Raw genomic sequence first — 21,029 nt, 5'->3', positions numbered from 1 at the left:
CAACAATTAAGCACATTTTCAAAAAAACATTGCTGTAATGCATTTGAACTTTTTTCTTTTTTAATGATTCATATCCTCAATAAGGATTAGAATTAGTTTTAACTATTCAGCATTTTTATTTCATTCTTTGATTTTGATTTAAATCAGCATAAAGTCATGGCAACAAATAACATATATAAATATTTTAAGTATTATTTAAAAAAAATTTAATAAATAATCAGTGTAAATCTAGTATTATTGTAGTATTAGTAAATATTTAGAACTTGTTTTTTAATTATTATATTTTCTGTTTTAACTTTAGTATTAGAGTTTTAGTCATTTTATTAGTTTTTTTTTATATATATATATATATATGTCTATAAAGTTATATATAGAGAGAGAATATAGACTAAAACTAAAAGAAATTGAGAAATGATGCCTTGGCAACTAGCTGAAATTATTTAAAGTAAAAACATGTTTCATTTTTAATGGTAATGAGACTAAGAGTGAAGAGTAATGAGACAAATATCTGTGCTAAATTGTCTTAAAAATCAAACAATCTATACAAACGATACAGCATCTGTTAATCTAATCAAATCAATTATAATACGAACATAAAAATGAGAATTTTTCTCTTGCAATAAATGAACTGTCTGCTCTGAAACGGTGCATTGCAATTGTGGAAATTGTAGAAAATTAAAAAGCCAAAAAGTCCTTCCAGTCTCCAGTGTTTGACTTTATTGGATCTTTACAGGGCTGGTGACATTAAACTAGCAGGTTTCAGCAGATGTTTTCCTCTCTGCATGCAGCACAGTCCAGTAAAGCCACGTAACAGTGAAACAAGCAAAACAGTGTAAAAACGGCATGTATGAAAAGGTATAAAATTGCACATTCGCAGAACAGCCACATTCCTAAATAAGAATCAGATGCAAAAACACAAATATCAGACGTTCAGTTCACAGACCAGCAGTGACACATGTAGAAGCTTGGCACAAATATACAATGTAATGCAGAAAATCACAAATCACGTTCGGAAAAATATATCTTGCATTGAGAAATGTAGCAAACACCATCCATAATAATGCAATGCATCACAATAAATGATCTGAGGCAACAGTAGACAGCAGATGAACAGATAATATCAACAGGCATAAGGTCACATGTCAGTAATTAGTTTGCAGGTAGGTTTTTATTTAAAGCTGCTCTGTGAAGAGGCCACAGTCTTACTGAAGGAGGCTATCTGACACTCTGTGACATGTGCAGCGGCGTCAGCATCTCCTCAAAAATGGCCCCCTTCACGTTGGAGCCCCGCAGGTTCGCCTCCTGAAGGTCACAGCCGGACAGATCACAGTTCTGTTCGACAAAAAAACAAAAAAACAGAAGTGAAGACATGACAAACTACCGAACGATTCGGAAACAAAACTGATGTGTGCTCGCCTCCAGATCGGTTCCTGCCAGAGTGGCCCCCCGCAAGTTACAGTTCTTGAGTTTGGCGTTCTTCAGCGTGGCCACGCGGAGGTTTATACCCGTCATCTGACTGCCCTCCATATCCACCCCCTTCAGATTGGCTCCTGTGAGGAAATGACAGGCGTTACATACTGGGAAATATGAGATCCAAGAGAAGTCACGTGTGCTCATTTTACCCTCTAGATTCGCTTTGAGTCCTGCGGGATCTTCAAAATTACAGCCTTTGAGAGACGCCCCTTCTGCATTGGTGCAAAGCATTTTCACGCCCTGTAAATTGGCACCCTGGGAAACACATGCAAAAACACCAAATCAATGCCACAGACAGACAGACATAAATGCAGGATAAATGCTACAACAAAAGGAGCCAAAAGATGTGAGTGGGTGAATGAGAAAAAAACATAAAAATAAATGCACACAAATAATATTTTGCATTGATAAAACAAAGCCTATTTTAACAATAAAGATTTTCATGACAATTAAGCACATTTTTCTCCAAAATTCTCATGACTATAAGGCGTTTTTTTATATTTAATATATATATTTTTGTTAATAGTTGCCATTATTTTCTGCGAGGATTATCATTAGTTTATCTTTTTGATTTGATTTACTTTAATATAGTAGAATATTTTTGTAATACAATGATTTTTTTTACCATCATAAACATACTACTGTTCAAAAGTTTGGGGTCAGTCATTTTTTTTAACGAAATTAATTCTTTAATTCGGCAAAGGAGCCAAAAGATGTGAGTGGGTGAATGAGAAAAAAACATAAAAATAAATGCACACAAATAATATTTTGCATTGATAAAACAAAGCCTATTTTAACAATAAAGATTTTCATGACAATTAAGCACATTTTTCTCCAAAATTCTCATGACTATAAGGCGTTTTTTTATATTTAATATATATATTTTTGTTAATAGTTGCCATTATTTTCTGCGAGGATTATCATTAGTTTATCTTTTTGATTTGATTTACTTTAATATAGTAGAATATTTTTGTAATACAATGATTTTTTTTTACCATCATAAACATACTACTGTTCAAAAGTTTGGGGTCAGTCATTTTTTTTAAAGAAATTAATTCTTTAATTCGGCAAGGATGAATTAAATTGATTAAATGTGACAGTAAAGACATTTATAATGTCACAAAAGTGACCTGAAAGAATCCTGAAAAAATTCTTGAGCAACAAATCAGCATATTAAAATTAAGCTTTGCCATCTTAGGAATAAATTACATTTTAAATTATATTCGATTATATATTTTTAATCAAATAAATTCAAAACTTTTGAACAGTAGTGTAAATATTTTAAATATTATTTAAAAAATTTTTTTTAAATAATATAACTATTTTCAGGTTAACGTAATGAGACTTTGCTAACTGTAATTAAAATAAATAAAATAAAATAGAATAATAAAAATCTTCATCATCCAAAAAATAGGTCTAATTAGGATTTTTTTTTTAAATTTTCTATCATTTTCTTTTTTTTGGGGTGGGTCCATATCAATATGATATGGACCCGTCCCTGACAGGTACATCCTTACATCTAGATTGGCACTGGAGAGGTCTGCTCTCTCCAGGTTGGTACCACAGAGGTTGGCGTGTGTGAGGTTACAGCGGCTGAGGTTGGCCATCTTGAAGTTGATGTAACGCAGATCAAGACGAGAGAGATCCGCCCCGCTGAAATTCAGGCCCTAGGAGAAACAGTCTACATTGACATAATGCACAATAAAATTAAAAAAATAAACCAGCGCAAATATTCAGTTTCTTCCTACCTGACATCGAAGTTCTGATTTAGTCGGAGTGGCAAGCAGAAAACGCACAAACTCTTTGCGGGAGATGGGCGAGTGATCGTCGGGAGGCTGGGAATTCTAAAGCAGGACAAAACAGCCATCACTGTTATTTATTTCCACATTAAATAAGTTACGTTTTCACCTTATTAGCTTTTTTTACCTTAATAACACCTTCGAGCTGCTCAGCGAGACGTTCAATTCCAAAGAAACGAGCTTCTTCAAGCACGCCTGCATAAAATAACACTCCATAGGTACTCATTTCATATGCAAAGAGCGGTTACATATTTACAGCTAAAAACATTATATATATATATATATATATATATATATATATATATATCAGAAAGAGGGAGGAAAATGTTTAAGGAAAACTAAATGATGATGGTTTTTGGTAACAACCCTTGGGAAGCACATAAAATGCTACAAAATGGGACATGTCTCTACTGTCTTATAGGCCTGGGCGATAAAAGGGTATCGATATTTATCGACGGTACACCTTCTTCGATAATGATAGAAAAAATGTTCGATATAGCGCACGATATAGGCACGTGCTATGAGGGACGCAGACAGCACACACAAACACGAACACATGCTGAATTGAGTGTTTTGCCTGCCTGTGATGAGGAGATTGTGAATTAAAAAAAAGAATATTAGTCGAATTTAAAAAACATTTGCATTTGAATGCAAAAATAGTACAATCAAATGTTAGGTGTGCTTCTGGGAGCGTCATCAGTGGAGCACAAGATGCGGTGATGATGATGTAAGTGACGTTGTTGCATTTTAATGTTTTGTTAGTCTAGCCCACGAGATGCGCTGCTGCTGCGTTATTCATTCAAAATATTAGAGAAGTATAGAAGATCTTGAATGGGTTAAAACCGAAACCATGAATGGCGCGTCGGCTCTTTGGAGTAAGCGATGCATAAATACATGGATGCTGTTTTGTTCATAAGCAATTTTTAAATGCACCTCATTATTTTGCTTATTGCGCCCTCCTGTGGCCTCGGGATGTAAAAAAAGTTTCCTTAAAACCTATTTAATCTGCATATAAAACATTAGAAATTAGATATTTGTTTAATTTTTATTTTGTGTGTGATTGTTAAAACAAAAAATATTTGTTGTTTGTCTCAATAAGTTGGGTTAATTTAAAAATACAGTGGTTAAATTAAAAAAAAAAAATTCTATTGCTCTTTGTTTAAAAAAAGGTTATAAAAAATTTCAATAATTATCGATACCGAACGATATGAAACATTATATCGTTGATCATTTTTTTAGCTATATCGCCCAGCCCTACTGTCTTACCCAGCAGATTGATGCCATCATTGATAATGAGCTGTCCATGTCTCAGGTAATTTAATATGGGTTCAAAGTAATCTGGACTCCGATCAATGAGATATGCCCCTTGCTCGTCCTGTTTGTTTCCCCAAACATCTGCCAGGAAATGACAGAAGAAAAAGTGCAGTATGAATAAAAGCGCATGCACAAATTATATTTTGAACATTAGACACTGGTTCAGTCCTCACCCTTGTCTTTGAACATGTGAGCCAACATGCTCTCCGGTTCTTTGACCAAAGTGCTCCTAAAAAAAAAAATTTAAATACATTAAAAATAAATAAATTAATTAATTAATGAATTAAAATTAATTATAATTAATAATATTTTGCATCAATAAAATAAGATTTTGTGACATAATTTTCATTAAAATTAAGCACATTTCCCACAATAATTCCCTTTACTGTAATGCTGAGTTGCGCAAACTTTTTAATACAAAGGGCCAATTGAGTAAATGCTGCATTAACTATACTAAATTCAAATGCATTACATTTTTTTTTACAAAAAGTAATAAAAAAACACTTGTTTTATTTTTAAAATGAAGTTCACTTATATTGTTTTTCTTTAACATTTCAATGCAAAAAAAAAAAAAAAAAAGTTAAAACAAAAATATAAATTAGAAATGAAGATATTCTTTAATGACATATTTTTTCCCTGCTCTTGTGATATGGCATGGTGGTTTGGTTTGGGCATCTCCGCTGTAATGCATTCAGAGATTTTTGTTTTTTATTAATTCCATTATATTTGTATCTATGATTATCATTACATATGCTCAGCATCGTAATAAAGTAAAAGATGTTTGTAATACAATTATATTTTAATTAAATCAGCATAATTAAAGGCATGACAACAAATATTATCAAATAAAAATAATATTTATATGAATTTATATTAATATGGAAGGTGGAAGATAAACTAAGATTCCACATTGCAGGCACAACCATCCCAACTATTTCAGAAAAGCCAGTCAAGAGTCTAGGCAAGGTGTTCCGACAGTTCTTTGAGAGACACAACACAAGATCGATCCATGCCACCTGTACAGAGTTAGAGTGTTGGCTAAAAGTCAGTCAAGAGTCTAGGCAAGGTGTTCGACAGTTCTTTGAGAGACACAAGATCGACACATGCCACCTGCACAGAGTTAGAGTGTTGGCTGAAATCTACAGACAATTCAGGCTTGCCAGGGAAGTTTAAAGCCTGGGTGTACCAGCACGGCATTCTCCCTAGAATTCTGTGGCCCCTTCTTGTATATGAAGTACCGATTACAACAGTTGAGATCTTGGAGAGGAAAGTTAGTAGCTACCTCAGGAGATGGTTGGGATTGCCGAAGAGCCTGAGCAGCATCACGCTTTATGGACATCACAACAAGCTGCAACTGCCTTTCAAATCCTTAGAGGAGGAATTCAAAGTAACAAGGACTAGAGAAGTGTTACAATACAGGGACTCAAGAGACCAGAAAGTAGCCAAAGCAGGGATCCAAGTGAGGACTGGCAGAAAATGGAAGGCAGAAGAGGCTGTTCAGGAGGCAGAGGCAAGGTTGCGGCACAGGAGGCTGGTGGGAGTGGTTACACAAGGCAGAGCTGGGCTGGGATCCTTTCCAACGCCACAAGTGAACCTCAGCAGAAGGAAGAAAAGGAACAGCCTTGTTCAGGAGGAGGTGAGAGCAACTGTGGAGGAGATTAGATCCTGCAGGGCAGTAGGAATGAAACAACAAGGAGCCTGGACGAGATGGGAGAAAGCAATAGATAGGAAAGTTACCTGGACAGAGCTTTGGAAGGCTGAGCCATACCGTATTAAATTTCTCATCCTGTCAGTGTACGATGTCCTGCCGAGTCCATCAAATCTTCACTTATGGGGAAAAGTAGAGTCACCAGCATGCCCACTGTGCTCCAAGCGAGGAACCCTGGAGCATATTTTGAGCTGCTGCCCAAAGGCACTTGGAGAAGGTCGGTACCGATGGAGGCACGATCGAGTCCTGAAGACCATTGCTGAAGTTATCAGCACTGGAGTTGAAAGGGCAAAGCGGTCCCGACACTCCAAGCAGGGAATTAACTTTGTCAGAGCTGGAGAGCAGCCTACTTCAACGAAGAGGAAATCTGCAGGCATACTGGCCTCTGCAAGGGACTGGCAACTGCTAGTGGACCTAGAAAAACAGCTGAAGTTCCCTAGTCATATTGTAGTTACCACTCTGCGACCAGACATCATCCTTGTATCAGAATCCACAAAACAATTTGTGCTGCTGGAACTGACCGTCCCTTGGGAAGATCGCTTGGAAGAAGCTTTTGAAAGGAAGCTCTCCAAGTGAGTGCGGTGCATCCCAGTTGAAGTTGGCTGTAGGGGGTTTGCAGCACGTTCCTTGGCCAGAGCCTACAGAGAGCTGGGCATTGAGGGAGCGAGCAGGAGGGTAGCTATACGCAGCACCACAGAAGCAGCAGAGAGGGCTTCAAGGTGGCTATGGCTAAAAAGAGGAGAGCCATGGAGTACTAAGTAGCCAGCCAGCTGGACACAAGCTGGGGTCTGATCAGCCCCAGCTGGGTCACCTGGAGGAGGGTGTATGATGTTGAAAGACACGAAACACACGATGATTACAGGAACATCACTGATGATGTGTCCAGTGGAATCAGAAGATGTATGTGCACAACAAATATATTATTTATATTTATCAATTTTAATATTAGTTATATTAAAATTGATATAATTAAGCAAATTTAAATCATGTATTTTATTTCACAATACAGTAATGAGAACTAAATGTTTGTGCTTACTTGTCATGAAAATATTAGGGGAAAATAATAAATAAATAAACAAAATATGGTTGATTATGATGGCTGTGACAGTTTAGATTATAGATTACAGTTATTGAGATTAGTATGATCTGTTTTGACATCACCGTGTGGTTGTGAACCGTCGGCCTCCCACATTGAGGGTGATCCAATCAGTGTGTGCCCAGGAATGAAACTCATGCGGACTCTCTAGGTTATTTGGTGGATCTGTAGAACATTAATAAATTATGACATTTTTAAGGCAACTGATGACAGATCTAAGAGAATCACACACCAAATCCAAGTTATAATGTCAAACTCACCAACAAAAGAATCTCCTTCCGATATATACAAGACATCATCATCTCTGTGCCAGAGAAACAAAGTGTTTCATGTTTATGATAATATACACATGTAAACAAACCTGTTTTATGCATTAGATAGCTAGTTATTGTTCTTACCTGATGAGGGCTATATCATCAATAAGACCTCCTTTCCCATTGTATATGTTGGCAGCTTTTATTCCAAATTTTGTGCTTGCAACTGACAGTAGATCAGCTAGAGTTCCATAAACTGCCACCACCTGATGTAAAAGTCATGAAAGGAGCAACAACGTGTAATTTATTCAGGAAACATGCCTTTAATTATATATTAGGCAGACAATAGATAACAGAACACACTCACCTTGCCATTGTATGAGGTTCCATTTACAAACAGCGTGACTCTTCTCATGTCCGAGCTTGTATTGTGACTCCTCAGTGTCTATTTTTATTGTTTTTAAACTCCACGTTACTGTAATTAATCAAAGCATTTCCGACTATTGCAGAAGGATATTTACTTCCGTCATTACTGCGGCCAATCAGGGACTTTGAAAATAGAGCGCGGTAGGGCAGTTCCACAGAAATACAACAACAACGCAGAGTCCAAAGGTGGGCGGGATTAAAGGACCGAACGTCTTTTCTGATTGGCCAGGTACGATGAAGCAAAATAATTGTTTTGTTTTTTTGCACTGTGGATTTACATTTCAATGGATTCTGACATTTCTCTCATGTCGTCATTTAATACAAAATTATTATCAAGGCCGCTTATGAAGTAACACATAAATGACCAGGTCACGTGGTGTTTGTTACTTTTCTCAGCGCTGGTCGTAATGGCCGAATCGCAGTCGTTTCCAATTACTTTATGTATTTTTATAATAGTTTTATTTCTATTTGTACGTCAGGTACTAACTGATGAGATTGTTCTAACAGATGATATTTTGTGTGTAACTGTCTCCAATAAGACGAAAAAAACCCTTTGAATAAATTTGAATGGAGCTCAATGGAGAATTCGACTTTCTGAACCATCAAGAAAACGTGTGTAAAATTTACATCTTTATAAAATAGTCGATTTCTGTGACTTTTACGACATTTCACAATCAATAATAGCAATTAACTCTAATATGTTATTATATAATTTTATTATAGTAGATTTAGGGACCTCTTACATCTAAAAAACAAATATGAGTTCCTGGTGTATTACAAAGTCACACCTACTAAATGTGACAAAACTTCAGCAGTCTTGAAAACCACTGTTAACAACATCAGCAACAATGCACAAGCAGACAAACACTTACACTGCTGTGTGTTTACATAGCGCACAGAAGCTTATTTCAGACAGCATTAATTTATTTATCATACTGAATTTACAAAATTAAATGAAAAAGCAACAATTGAAGAAACAGGTTTGTACATTTTAGTCCTTTTTGTCATTTATTTTTTGTTTTTTTTAACAGTTTGAATAGCAATCAACTGTGCACAAGGCTTATGATGATATTTCTATATCTTTAAAAAGAGAAACAACCAAGATGCTCTGACTTTCCAATGACGACACTGGAGTAAGGCGATTCTTAGGTTGGACAAACTGGACTTAAACACAACCCTGCTACCCCATCATCCCATTAGAGCAGCTCTCTTTCAACAAACACTACAGCAATACTAGTGCCAGAAGAGCTTCTAAATCCATTCGGCCACCCTCTGCCTTCGATATCCACGTTGATGAGATTTACAATGAAATAACACACAATCTCAGTCGTTCTGTTGAGTTCATGCACTAATCTGGAATTCTGGGAGAGTCTGAATTTACATCGAAATCGTGCCACAATGATGAGACGTCTCATGGCAACATAAAACTCACTGGACGACTTCATTAAAGCTTCAGTCAACAGCTCTGGTTCTCAAGGTAACAATATGAGGATCATGGGAAAGGGCTAATGTTCGCATCAAGTCAATTTTTGTGCGGTAACAATTATGCTTTACAACTTAAAAGCTGACAAACATAATTCTAAGAGCAACATTTCAACAAAAAGACAGTAAACAACTCGAAAATGTTCCTTAAAGCCGCCCCTTTTCATAAACCGATGATTCCATGTTAAACTGTGCTGTATACTAATAATAACACTTGTCGACATTTCAAGCAGCGATAAATCTAGCTACCTACCATGTACTTCGTATTTCAGTATACATTATTTAGTTCCCTTGAGCTATAGAGTGGTTTCAGCCTCGAGACGGTCAAGGGGAGGGACACAGACAGGAAACAGAGTAGTGTCCATTAAAGTGAATTGTTGCAGTGGTGAGCGATGCCTTTTTCTATTGTATTCGCTCGTCATTAACAAATAGAAATAAAAATACTACGCTGACAACTGCGACATTTAAAGAAAATGATCGATCTCTTCGGTTCTGGAATGAAATTCTTACAACATTCACCTTCATGTTTAATTAGAATAGATATGACAATATCATACAGGGCAGGGTAAATAGTGTAATAAATATCTAAGCGCTGAATTGAAGCATTGGCTTTAAATTAAACAATAGTTAACAGTATTGACTGATGCCCTGAAAAGCCTTTTTTTCGGTGTTTGTTTTGGTACAGAACGGACAAGGGATGCCCGGTCGCATCCTGCCCCAGTGCCACTCGTCGGGTGTCCCGAACGAGAGCTGGGCAGGGAACACGGAAGGCATGCCTTAGCTGCGGATGGGAGGCCCGGCAGGTTCGCTGTCGGGACAGGTGGGCAGGGAGGGACGGAGGGAGGGTAACAGAGGGAGGCCAAGCGAAAGAACAGAGGGATGTGAAACCGCAGAGATGAGGGAGGCCAGTGGCCTTAAACCCCATTAAAATGTTTTCCGGTGGATGGCACGGGCGCGATCTTCCTCGTATTCCTTCTTGGAGACCCACATCTTCTTAAAGGTGTCGAGTGAAGCCAGGATAGATCCCCTTTACAAAAAAAGGAAAACGCATATGAAAAACACTGTAAAATACACCAAAATATTTTGAACTAGCATTCAAAAGTTGGGGGGCTGTAAACTATTTTTTTTAAGTTGTCTGTCATGCTCACCAAGGCTGGATTTGTTTGATGAAAAATAAAGTAATACTGTGAAATATTTAAAACAACTTTATTTTAATACATTTTAAAATGTAATTTACTGCTATGATGTTTTTTCTCTTTTTTTGTGTTTTTTTTATACTTTAATTTTATTAATTGATTCATTTTTTTAATTGCATTTCAGTTCATTTACATTTTAGTTCATTTTTTGTCATTTTGGTATTTTCTTGTCTTTTTTTAAATTTTTGTTTATTTAAAAAATTTATTTAAGTGTAATTTATTTTTATTTCAGTTTTAGTTAGCAATTTTAGTGCTTCAACTTAAACTTTAATTAGCTTAAACTAGTTTAAACTTCTAATATTTTTCATTTTTAAATATCTAAAAAGGAAAAAAAATATGTATTGTATTTTATTCAAGCTTTAATTCAATGACCAAAATTGTTTTCAGTTTTAGTTAACAGTAATAACCCTGAAAAGGGGACATTTTTTTTGAGGAATATGAACTTTAAAAGAACAGTATTTACTCTAAATATAAATCTTTTGTAACCTTATAAATGTCTTTACTGTCACTTTTGATCAATTTAATGCATCCGTGCTGAATAAAGGTATTCATTTCTTTAAATAAAAAAAAGGTAGTGCAACTGTTTTGTGTAACATAGGAATATATATACACATTGTTCTTACCCTATCCATGTTGAATAAAGTCTCTCCTGTGGTGCAGATATCTGAAACAAGAAAATATATATATATTTAAAAACGCAGTTCTCCCACTAAGTTAACATTTCTTAGCTGTGGCAGAGTCACCTTAATTTTAACATCTTTGGGCGCAAGCTTCTTCACTTCGCTTAATAACCGGTCTCCAAAACCTGCGAGGAACAAAGATAGAGTTTCAGTTCTGTCACTGGATGGAGAACTGAAAGATGCTTTCGACTGATCTCGTCGCTCTACCTTTGAGGAGCGTTGAGCCGCCAGACAGCACTATGTTAGAGAAGAGTGTGCGTCGCAGATCCATGTCTGACTTCTGAATGGCGAAAGCCAGCACCTCATGAATACCCTCACTCTCGTCTCCAATCAGATCAGGCCTGAAGAGAAGCTCTGGAGCCCTGAACCGCGCTGGGCCGATCTGCAGGAGATAAACAGCTGTGAGTAACACATCAAGTCAATGTGAAATTAAAACTGACTCTATTTACTTTCTTAATACACAATTCTGGTGCCATCATGAGCGAGTTATCAGTCCACTTTAACCCAACAAAGAAAAATATGCAACATTATGGAAGGTTCTGAATGCCATTTCATGTTGACTTCAGGAAGAACCTAAACTGAAACTCCCCTGAATGTCAACAAAACCAGGATATGATGATATGATGATACACTAACATATATGAGCAATCTCATTCTTACATCTAGAGTGCTTCCGTCGGGGAGTGTGTATTGTGCTTTTTCAGTTTCTAGAGTTTCATCCTTCTGGGGGTTGAGGGAAAGGTAGCAGGCTCTCTGGAAAACAAAACAGCATTTCTTCATCGTTTCGTATCTAGATGATAATTTCCACCAAGAAGGAGCTGCAAAGAACATGTTGTATAAATCCAGATGTGGTGTCTCATACCTCCTTGATGGTGCGCACGACCTCAAACTCTGCAGAAGTGTGGAAATCGTAGCCTTCCTTGCGTAGGAGGAGGCGGAGGTATCGGGAGACGTCACGTCCGGCGATGTCCACGCGCATGATTGAATGTGGAATGGCGAATCCCTCGTATATGGGGACAGCGTGTGTCACACCATCACCAGCGTCCAGAACCACACCTGTGGTTCGGCCTGTGGCGTATCTGTTAGACAGGAAACATGTTTGCATGAGAGAGGGAATAGGAAGTCTGATATCAGGAAGAATGAGATTCAAAGCAATGAACTCACAAACTGAGCACCGCCTGCATGGAGATGAACAGTGCCGGCACGTTGAAGGTCTCGAAGAAAACCTCAGCCGCCCGTTCACGGTTTTTAATGGGGTTCAGCGGTGCTTCGGTCAACAGTACAGGATGCTGTAAGAAACATCAAAAATATGAATGTCTGAAAAATACAGTGCAAGACAGTGTTGTTATTGTCAATTTAAACTATAAAAAATTGTTTATGGTAACTGAAATGGTCACACTTTATTTTCAGGTGATGTTGCTACAGAAAATTACACAAATAACTACTAAATAAGATTAATAAACTACATGTAGTCACAATAGGTTATGGTTATTGTGAGGGATTGATTTAGGGTTAAGTTACTACTGTAATTATGCATAATTTACTGTTATTATTACGGTAAGTACATGAAGCATGTAAAAATATCACCTTAAAATAAAGTGTTACCAAACATTAATATGAGATCGAAAAAAATACACAACATTTTTTTTTATAATAATAATAATTTAAAATGCTGCCTTGGAAACTAACTGAAATAAATAACTTTAGGTTAAAGTACTAATATTACTAAAACTGAAATAAAATAAATGTAAAGATAAATATAAAGATAAAAACCTATATATAAAATAAAAATAAATTGTAATACAAAATAAATAATTTTTAAATAATAGTAAATAAATACATAATATATCAAATCTAAAACCGTACTTCCTCGGAGAAGGTCTGCAGCTGTTCCTTTGAGTAAACGTACTGCCAGATGCGCTCCATATCATTCCAGTCTTTCACAATACCGTGTTCCATAGGATAGCGGACAGACAACAGCCCCCTGTGCTCCTGAATACAGAACCGAAATAAACAACACAGAATGTTTTACATTATTATAACACATAAGAGCATGAAATCAAAACTATTTGTCCAAGTTATAATAACTTTTCTTTTGTATGACATACATAAAATATTATTAACCAATAACATCACAAGTTAACACACAATATTATTTCTGGCTAAATATTGTGACGCATTATGAAAGGTGACTGTGTTGTGAACGTAATTTCATTTTGTCTTTAAACAGAAGAAAAAAATCCTAATAGAGACACATTCTTCAATTGAATTAAAAAGGTTTACCTCAGCTTTGGGTCCAATGAACAGATCACCCTCAAGGGCACCAGCCATCACCCGAACATGCTTGGGCCGCCCCACACTAGAAATAAACCATTCTAGTTATTACATCACATTCAAAACACATTACGAAAATGGGATTTTCACTATCAAATGCCAGTATTTATAGAGACAAAATGCATAATATGATAATTTGACAAATTTGATGACGACTAATATTACATCAATAAACAATATTTATCTTAAAATTGTTTAGCAAGTTTGGCAAGAAGTTTTAATGTTTTTGAAAGAAGTCTCTTATGCTCACCAAGGCTGCATTTATTTCACCAAATACACAGTAAAAGCAGTACTATTGTTAAATATTAGTAAAAGCAGTACTATTTTTGAACACAGAAAAAGTTACATAGTGCTGCTTTAAAATGTAATTTATTCCTGTGATGCAAAGCTGAATTTTCAGCATCATTACGCCAGTCTTCAGTGTCACATGATCACATGACCCTAAACTTTTGAAAGTTACTCCAATATAGTAATATCAATAAAATGGTTACTTACTAATTTGGGAAACAGTATTTAGGGATCTGATCTCCAGCAAAGCCAGCCTTAATAACTCCAGACCCCTGAAAGAGAAATTGTAAAGTAAGTTAAAAACTATATTATGGCCTACAATTGTCCAGGAAGGTGGTTCAAAATAAACCTGAACTATAAAAGCTCAAACAGTGAATGTGTTGTAAAATGAATCATCTAATGATCTGATCCCTCCTTGTTTGTTCTTGAGTCATGAGACAGAGCTGGAGGGAGCTACAAGAAAACCCACCAGCTATAGACTCCAGAAGAGTCACACTGTTAGAAAACAACCTAATGTTTCACTAAACATCACTAAGTTTTCATAAATTTAGCAACCTGTCAAAGTGACATTCAGACTTTGAGATCTCCCACCTTAATTCTGATTAACAGTTGAGGCTTACTAGTTGTCCATCTATAGCTTAACTCTTTTGGCATTTATTAAAATCCATGTTTTAACTTATATTAACTATTTAATACTAATAAATGCGGCTGTGTATATAAGGCGGGGTCACAGCCAGCCATCTTAGCAACAACAACTCCAGCTCAAATACAGGATTTTATCTGACAGATATTCGTTGACAACCATGCATCTTGCAGTATTTCATTAATTTGTACAACGTTTAATCATTTATTGAAGTCTGAGAGACTCATTCAAAGCACCACTGAAATGAATGACAAAATCAGCTTTACAGCGATGAATCATTCTGAGCAGCTAATGCTTCAAGATAACGCAGTTAAGACGGATATTACACCGTTCTGCTTTACATATTGAAAAGAATCAGACGTGCATCAGACTGTGCACATTATAATCTAAATAAATAAAATCCTAAACGCCTCTCATTTAGCATTGACACAATGGCATTAGCTTTAGCCTCTTAGCACAGACTGGGTGTGGAGGGCTGCTGACATCATACTCACATTATCAATCACAACCGGCTGGTTGGCTATAATATCATACGACTCCATGTTCAGCCTGCGCTTGGGTGCGTTTTTCGGTCAGCTCGTTCGCAAGAAGCACCGTTTATGATTTTCTGTTCATGTAAACAAAAAATAACCGTCGCTCTTTAGCAGTATAACCACAGGCTGAGCGGTGATGCGTCAACCGAACCGCACTGTTGGAGGGAGCCAATCAAACCCGCGTAACTAGGAGATGATTGACAGCTCATTTAGCCAATAGCCATTTGGTTCGCGGGCGCAGTTTGACAACCTCCTATGTTTGCGATGATTGTTTATTTATTTATTTATTTTGAAAGTGTTTAATTTGCTATATTTATTTATATGTTATGTTCAAATGTAATTAGGAATATATGTCTTTAATTCATTGTTTTTGTCAAGGAGCAAAATAGTAGCAGAGAGGATCCTTTATTTTTATAGTCCAAAATCATAATAAAAATCGAATTTGCATATTTAACAATTATCCAATACACTTAATTTCCTTTTTAGTTTCATGCATGTATGCTCTTTCAACAAGTGAGACAATAATAAATAAAAATACACATCAAACGAAGCATTCTTGGACGTTTTAGCAAGTTAGAGACATTTATTTTGACATACGGAAGTGGATTATCCGGAAGTTGTTCTTCATGAGGTTGTTCTGTCCTCCGAGAAATTGAAAGTGTCAAATCAGCCGGAGATCTAAACTAAACGCATATCAGAAACATTTACATCTACAAAACATCTTCAGGTGAGGATCTACATTTGGATTCGGTTAACAATGTTGTCTGAATGACAAGTTTCGGTGTGTTTATAGCTGTTAAAACGTACATAAACTTGCATGTTTGGTTAGTTTAATGCGAGTCATTCCATATGAAAATAGTGCTGAATTAAAACAGAATTTCAATTTCAATTTGTTAAGTGAGAAATGTCCACTGACGACTTTCATACGTGACTAGGGCCTGATTAACAACTAAAAAACGCAAATATAATAAGAGAAAAACATTTATTGTGCATCTTTCATACAAAGACAGACGTTAGTAGAATAAATATAATATAACTGGCATGTTATGTATCATACCATGTCGTATACTGTAACAATAAAAAAATTGTAGTGAATTATTTTATAATCCGTTAAATAAATGGTGCTGATCACCATATTATAAGACTAAACATATTGTGCGTTTTACTCCAATTATTTATTTTACTTACAGTAGAAATGTTATTGAATCAATGAACATTGTGATGTGATATATCCAACATTTTTGTATTGAAGTACTGCATTCATGTCTAATGGTCTGTATTAGCAGTTGTTGTACATTGAGCCCGCTCTGGCTCACTCATGGTTGAGCTGGAGAGCGTGGATCGAACCTGACACAAGATGGCCTGTGTAGATGAACCTCCAGAGAAGTGAGTTTCTCCATTAGCTGTGAATCACAGGACTGCTTAGCAGAACTAATGGTCACTGATAATCTGTTGTCCGATGACAGGCACTGCTGGGTGTGTTTTGCTACGGAGAAGGAGGATCGAGCTGCAGAATGGGTCAGCCCGTGCCGGTGTAAGGGCTGCACCAAGTGGATCCATCATTCTTGCTTACAGCGATGGCTTGATGAAAAACAGAAGGGAAACAGCGGAGGAGCCGTCAGCTGCCCACAATGTGGCACTGAATACCGGATAATGTTCCCCAAAATAGGTGAGTATTTGCACTTCACCTTTTTTTTGTTTTTTTTTTGTTTTGTTTTTTTAAGGGAAATTAACCGATACCTTTTTCTTCGTTTGTTGTATGTCTTGTCATGGATTCTCACATTATTGCATACTTATAATGTACCAAATATTTTGGATAATTAGCTCCTGATAAGAGTGTAGTACTCCCAGCTCTGCTTTTGCAGCAGTGTTGTTATTGTTAACTGAAACTATTAAAAATAATTTTTACTGACTTTGCCATTGAAGTTGAAATAAATTAAAATACAAATATTAGATAAAATCTTTGCAACTAAAGGAAAAAAAAAAAAAGTGTAAGTTAAAGTGAAGCTAAATGGAAATATAAAAGAAGTACAAAAACTAATTAAAAAATATTTTTAAAAAATGTAATGAAAATTAAAAAATGCTGCTTTGGCAAATAACAAATAAAACTGAAGTACTACAATTATTCAAACTAAAATGGAAATAAAAATAAATTAAAGCTATATAAATATTAAAAAACAAAAACTAATAAAATGCAAAAAAAAAACAAATTAGAAATGTTGCTTTTGCAACTAACTGAAATGAAATACGTGCAAGTTGAAGTACTAAAACGATTAACTAAAATTGAAATAAAAATAACTTAAAGCGTAATAAAAATATTAAAAACTAAAACTAATAAATGCTAAAAAAACTCAAATAAAAATAACTTTAATCTAATAATAATAATATGAAATAACTTAAAGCGTAATAAAAATATTAAAAACTAAAACTAATAAATGCTAAAAAAACTCAAATACTTTAAACTTTAATCTAATAATAATAATATGAAAATACAGAAATACACTTAAAAAATAAAAAAAATAAAAAAAAATATATATATATATATATATACACACACTTCTGAATAAAAATATGAAGAAACCAAAAATTTATAAAAATAAAAAAAAGGCAAAAGCACATAACAAAATGACTAAAATCTAAACTAAAATGTAAATATAAAAACAAAAGTTAATTCAAAATTTGAATTACTATAATAGTATATAAATAATAATAAAATAAGCTTTGCACTTGTTTTGTTTTACCATTTAAAATGATAATATATAAAAAAACAATTATTATTTTTTTTTATTAGCTCAGAAAATGTGACAAAAGTGCCCAGATTCTGCGTGGGCTTACTAATGACTAATATTCTGACATTCTGTTTGGCTGATATTCTGTTACTTTAATAGGGAAGTGTGAAGTGTGTGGTTTTGTCTCTCGTCCAGGGCCCCTGGTGTACTTCCTCCAGCAGGTCGACAGAGCTCTGTCCAGGGCCAGTCCTTTCGCCGCGGCTGGAGTCGTGGTGGGCACCGTCTACTGGTCGGCCGTCACTTACGGTGCCGTCACGGTTATGCAGGTGTGCTAAAGACAGGAGGATGAGAGGAGCTTGGCTCTTCTTTGCTCTTTTGAACACATTTTCTTCTCTGTTTTCAGGTGGTGGGCCATAAGAAGGGTCTGGATGTGATGGAGCGTGCAGATCCTCTCTTCTTACTCATGGGTTTACCTACCATCCCCGTCATGCTAGTACTGGGGAAGATGATTCGCTGGGAGGATTACGTGGTGCGGCTTTGGCAACGACACTCGTCTAAGCTTCAGATCTTCAGTGGGCTTGTACCTGGTATGACGGGGAAAACGGGGTTAAACTTGGCAGTAGTTCATCCCAGTGTTGTTATTGGTAACTAAATCTAAAATTATTTCAAACTTTTAGTTTTCGTTTCATTAATTAGTAAAAAATATATATTTTTAATCAATTGTAAAATAAAACTTAAAACTTTTTAATAAAACTTAAAATGAAAAAAAAAACGTATTATTAAAAATTAAAAAATGTTGCTTTGCCAACTGAAATAAGTTAAAGTACTAAAATTACTTAAACTGAAATAAAAATAAACTAAAGCTAAATATAATTGAAAAACGCAAACAAGCTAATAACGACAAATGCATAACAAAAAATGAATACAACTTAAACTAAAATTAAAATGAAAACTGAAATACATTTTTAAAAGCAAATTCATCAAGTACTGAATGTAATGTACTGTGAATAATTAAAAAAATTATAAAACAAAAACGAATAAATAAAAGCTAATAAAAATGACAAAAGTACACACTATCATTAAATCACTAAAGTAATAAATCACTAAATCTAATAAATATTCAAATGTTTATTATACTGTAATAGTATATAAATTAACCTAAAACTAAAATGAAATCTAAATAAAAACTAATAAAAATGACGAAAGCACTTATTGAAATGTCTCAAATTAAAATGAAAACTAAAGGGATATTCATTGAAGTATTGAAATTACTTAAAATTAAATACAAATACATTGAGCTAAATATAATTGATTTTAATCAAACAAAAACTAGTACAAATGACAGAAATACATAACAAAATGACTAAAATTAAAATGAAAACCAAAAATAAAGGCAAATTCATTGAAGTATTCAAATGACTAAAAATGAAATACAAATAAATTAAGCTAAATATAATTGTTTTTATACAATTTTTTTTTAACAAAATTATTAAAACTAAATTTACAATAAAGACTGAAGTAATCAAAACTATGCCATTTTTAATATGTATAATTATGTGGTGGATGGCTAATTTTTTGGGTAAACTGTTTCTTTAAACCATCTTAGCATTTATGATTCATTGTCAAAATCATACCGTAAGCCGATGCTATTAATAATGATATTAAAAAAGCATAATTTTTAAAGCAGAAAATCTCATTTGTTTGTGCAGGTATGGGCCGTCCTCTGCCCCGCATCCCAGTGGAGGGCAGTTACGGAGGAGACCATCTCTCTGTGTCTCGAACCCTGTGCGGCGCCCTCATCTTCCCCTCCATCGCCAACCTGGTGGGACGCCTCCTGTTCCGCAGGGTCACGTCAAACCTGCAGCGCACCATCCTGGTGAGAGTCGAGAGCGTTGAGAGCCTACCATACATTAGGAAGTGTGAATCCTAACCCAGTTTTCCTCTTCTAGGGCGGCATTGCATTTGTGGTGATCAAGGGAGTGCTGAAAGTATATTTCAAACAGCAGCAGTACCTCATCCAGGCCAACAGACACATCCTGAATTACCCAGAGCCCGTGGGACGAGCAGACGACACTTTTGAGGATGACAATGAAGACAGTAGCAATGAATGAAGACGATGCACTTGAGGAAATCAACAAATGCACTGTAGTGTAGGATTCTAAGTATAAAGAAAGACATATTTACAGATGTTTAAAGACATAATTTCTCAGCTTCACGTGGCTCTAAATCAGCACAAACACATATTTGCTATGTGTTACCTAACTGCAAGGATGACTGAAATTCTTTGATCGGTGAGAAACGTTTGTTGGGGTGTTAAAGTGCCTGTAATAGCTAAATACACCAGTAGATGGCGCCAAATGCAAAGCTGGTACCTGCACTGTGCACTGATGACTCTGATGAAGACATTGTCATTTAGGCTGCAAATGTACCAGCAGAATCATGTAAGCAGTTTGAGAATGAGTTAATTGAGTCTGATTGAAGATGATAAGCACTGGCTCTTTAATGACAAATAAAGGATAATAAACCCAGACACTTTGACTTTGATGCTTTTAAGATGGTGGTTTACAGTAATTGTTTTCGACCTGGAAAGAAACATCTAGAACATTTCACTGCAAAATTAAAGAAATAAGAAGAAAAATATGAAATTACTGTATTTGTTTTGTTTTTTTAAATGGATATTAAATAGTTTTTGGCATTAAATCTGTGATATTGTTCATGATGATTAGGTGTATTTTCAGCCCAAATTCAAATTAATTGTAATGCACCTGTTTTTTGTTTGCTTTTTAAAAAAAGTTATTTTCATTGTTTCTCATGTTAATGCAGAAGGCCTAAAAATATAATTTGTCACCATCATGAGGTTTTTGTCATGAAAATAATTTAACAATGCAACCAATCTTAATAGTCCTGAAAATTTGATTATTTTCTTTATGTGTAACACTTATTTTTCTCTTTTGATTTTGTGGTCAGATATGACCTCCTGGTCCTGGACAGGTTTCATATTTGTCCAGATATGAAAACTGCTTTTGAAATAGGATGAAAATACTGAGTAAATCTTATAATTGTCTGAGAAAGAA

The 21,029-nt window shown here is 35.2% G+C and overlaps 3 protein-coding genes across 4 annotated transcripts; 1 reads left to right on the top strand and 2 right to left on the bottom strand.

Annotated features, from left to right (window-relative positions):
- Nucleotides 1–715: 715 nt before the first annotated feature.
- Nucleotides 716–8,227, bottom strand: LOC107689289 (BTB/POZ domain-containing protein KCTD9-like). The gene is made up of 12 exons (XM_016487234.1): nt 8,012–8,227; nt 7,789–7,910; nt 7,651–7,694; nt 7,456–7,555; nt 4,760–4,815; nt 4,539–4,667; nt 3,400–3,467; nt 3,222–3,317; nt 2,991–3,140; nt 1,623–1,728; nt 1,417–1,550; nt 716–1,332 (listed from the first exon to the last, which is right to left on the bottom strand). Exons 1-12 carry the CDS (start codon nt 8,057–8,059, stop codon nt 1,216–1,218), a joined length of 1,170 nt encoding a protein of 389 aa, XP_016342720.1. The 5' UTR covers nt 8,060–8,227; the 3' UTR covers nt 716–1,215.
- Nucleotides 8,228–8,814: 587 nt separating this feature from the next.
- Nucleotides 8,815–15,399, bottom strand: LOC107689277 (beta-centractin). Its single transcript, XM_016487226.1, has 11 exons — nt 15,188–15,399; nt 14,258–14,322; nt 13,712–13,787; nt 13,295–13,420; nt 12,593–12,717; nt 12,291–12,507; nt 12,089–12,181; nt 11,636–11,810; nt 11,492–11,553; nt 11,372–11,412; nt 8,815–10,579 (listed from the first exon to the last, which is right to left on the bottom strand). The coding sequence occupies exons 1-11, from the start codon at nt 15,233–15,235 to the stop codon at nt 10,477–10,479; spliced, it is 1,131 nt and encodes a 376-aa protein (XP_016342712.1). The 5' UTR covers nt 15,236–15,399; the 3' UTR covers nt 8,815–10,476.
- A 422-nt stretch (nt 15,400–15,821) lies between these two features.
- marchf5l (membrane-associated ring finger (C3HC4) 5, like) lies at nt 15,822–20,483 on the top strand. 2 transcript variants are annotated; one of them, XM_016487207.1, is made up of 7 exons: nt 15,822–15,953; nt 16,513–16,612; nt 16,693–16,895; nt 18,151–18,281; nt 18,359–18,542; nt 19,665–19,831; nt 19,905–20,483. In XM_016487207.1, the coding sequence occupies exons 2-7, from the start codon at nt 16,584–16,586 to the stop codon at nt 20,064–20,066; spliced, it is 876 nt and encodes a 291-aa protein (XP_016342693.1). In that variant the 5' UTR covers nt 15,822–15,953; nt 16,513–16,583; the 3' UTR covers nt 20,067–20,483. The 2 variants fall into 2 exon arrangements, with proteins under 2 accessions (XP_016342693.1, XP_016342702.1); XM_016487216.1 differs by having other exon boundaries at nt 16,510–16,612.
- Nucleotides 20,484–21,029: the final 546 nt, after the last annotated feature.

Source organism: Sinocyclocheilus anshuiensis, unplaced genomic scaffold (genome assembly GCF_001515605.1).
Source record: "Sinocyclocheilus anshuiensis isolate Anshui unplaced genomic scaffold, SAMN03320099.WGS_v1.1 scaffold393, whole genome shotgun sequence".
In the NCBI taxonomy this organism is placed as follows: domain Eukaryota; kingdom Metazoa; phylum Chordata; class Actinopteri; order Cypriniformes; family Cyprinidae; genus Sinocyclocheilus; species Sinocyclocheilus anshuiensis.
This window is presented reverse-complemented; position numbering and strand designations above follow the sequence as displayed.

What these genes read in the sequence shown, in the direction of transcription:
- LOC107689289 (XM_016487234.1), bottom strand. Translation starts at nt 8,059, where the DNA reads ATGAGAAGAGTCACGCTGTTTGTAAATGGAACCTCATACAATGGCAAG. An exon ending in GATGATATAGCCCTCATCAG is followed by an intron (nt 7,695 to 7,788) that starts GTAAGAACAATA and finishes TCTCTGGCACAG; the next exon opens with AGATGATGATGTCTTGTATA. An exon ending in ACTCAAAGCGAATCTAGAGG is followed by an intron (nt 1,551 to 1,622) that starts GTAAAATGAGCA and finishes ATTTCCTCACAG; the next exon opens with GAGCCAATCTGAAGGGGGTG.
- LOC107689277 (XM_016487226.1), bottom strand. Translation starts at nt 15,235, where the DNA reads ATGGAGTCGTATGATATTATAGCCAACCAGCCGGTTGTGATTGATAAT. An exon ending in TCATTGGACCCAAAGCTGAG is followed by an intron (nt 13,421 to 13,711) that starts GTAAACCTTTTT and finishes TTCTGTATTCAG; the next exon opens with GAGCACAGGGGGCTGTTGTC. An exon ending in CCGACGGAAGCACTCTAGAT is followed by an intron (nt 11,811 to 12,088) that starts GTAAGAATGAGA and finishes TATCTCCTGCAG; the next exon opens with ATCGGCCCAGCGCGGTTCAG.
- marchf5l (XM_016487207.1), top strand. Translation starts at nt 16,584, where the DNA reads ATGGCCTGTGTAGATGAACCTCCAGAGAA. An exon ending in GATAATGTTCCCCAAAATAG is followed by an intron (nt 16,896 to 18,150) that starts GTGAGTATTTGC and finishes TCTCTCGTCCAG; the next exon opens with GGCCCCTGGTGTACTTCCTC. An exon ending in GTGCCGTCACGGTTATGCAG is followed by an intron (nt 18,282 to 18,358) that starts GTGTGCTAAAGA and finishes CTCTGTTTTCAG; the next exon opens with GTGGTGGGCCATAAGAAGGG.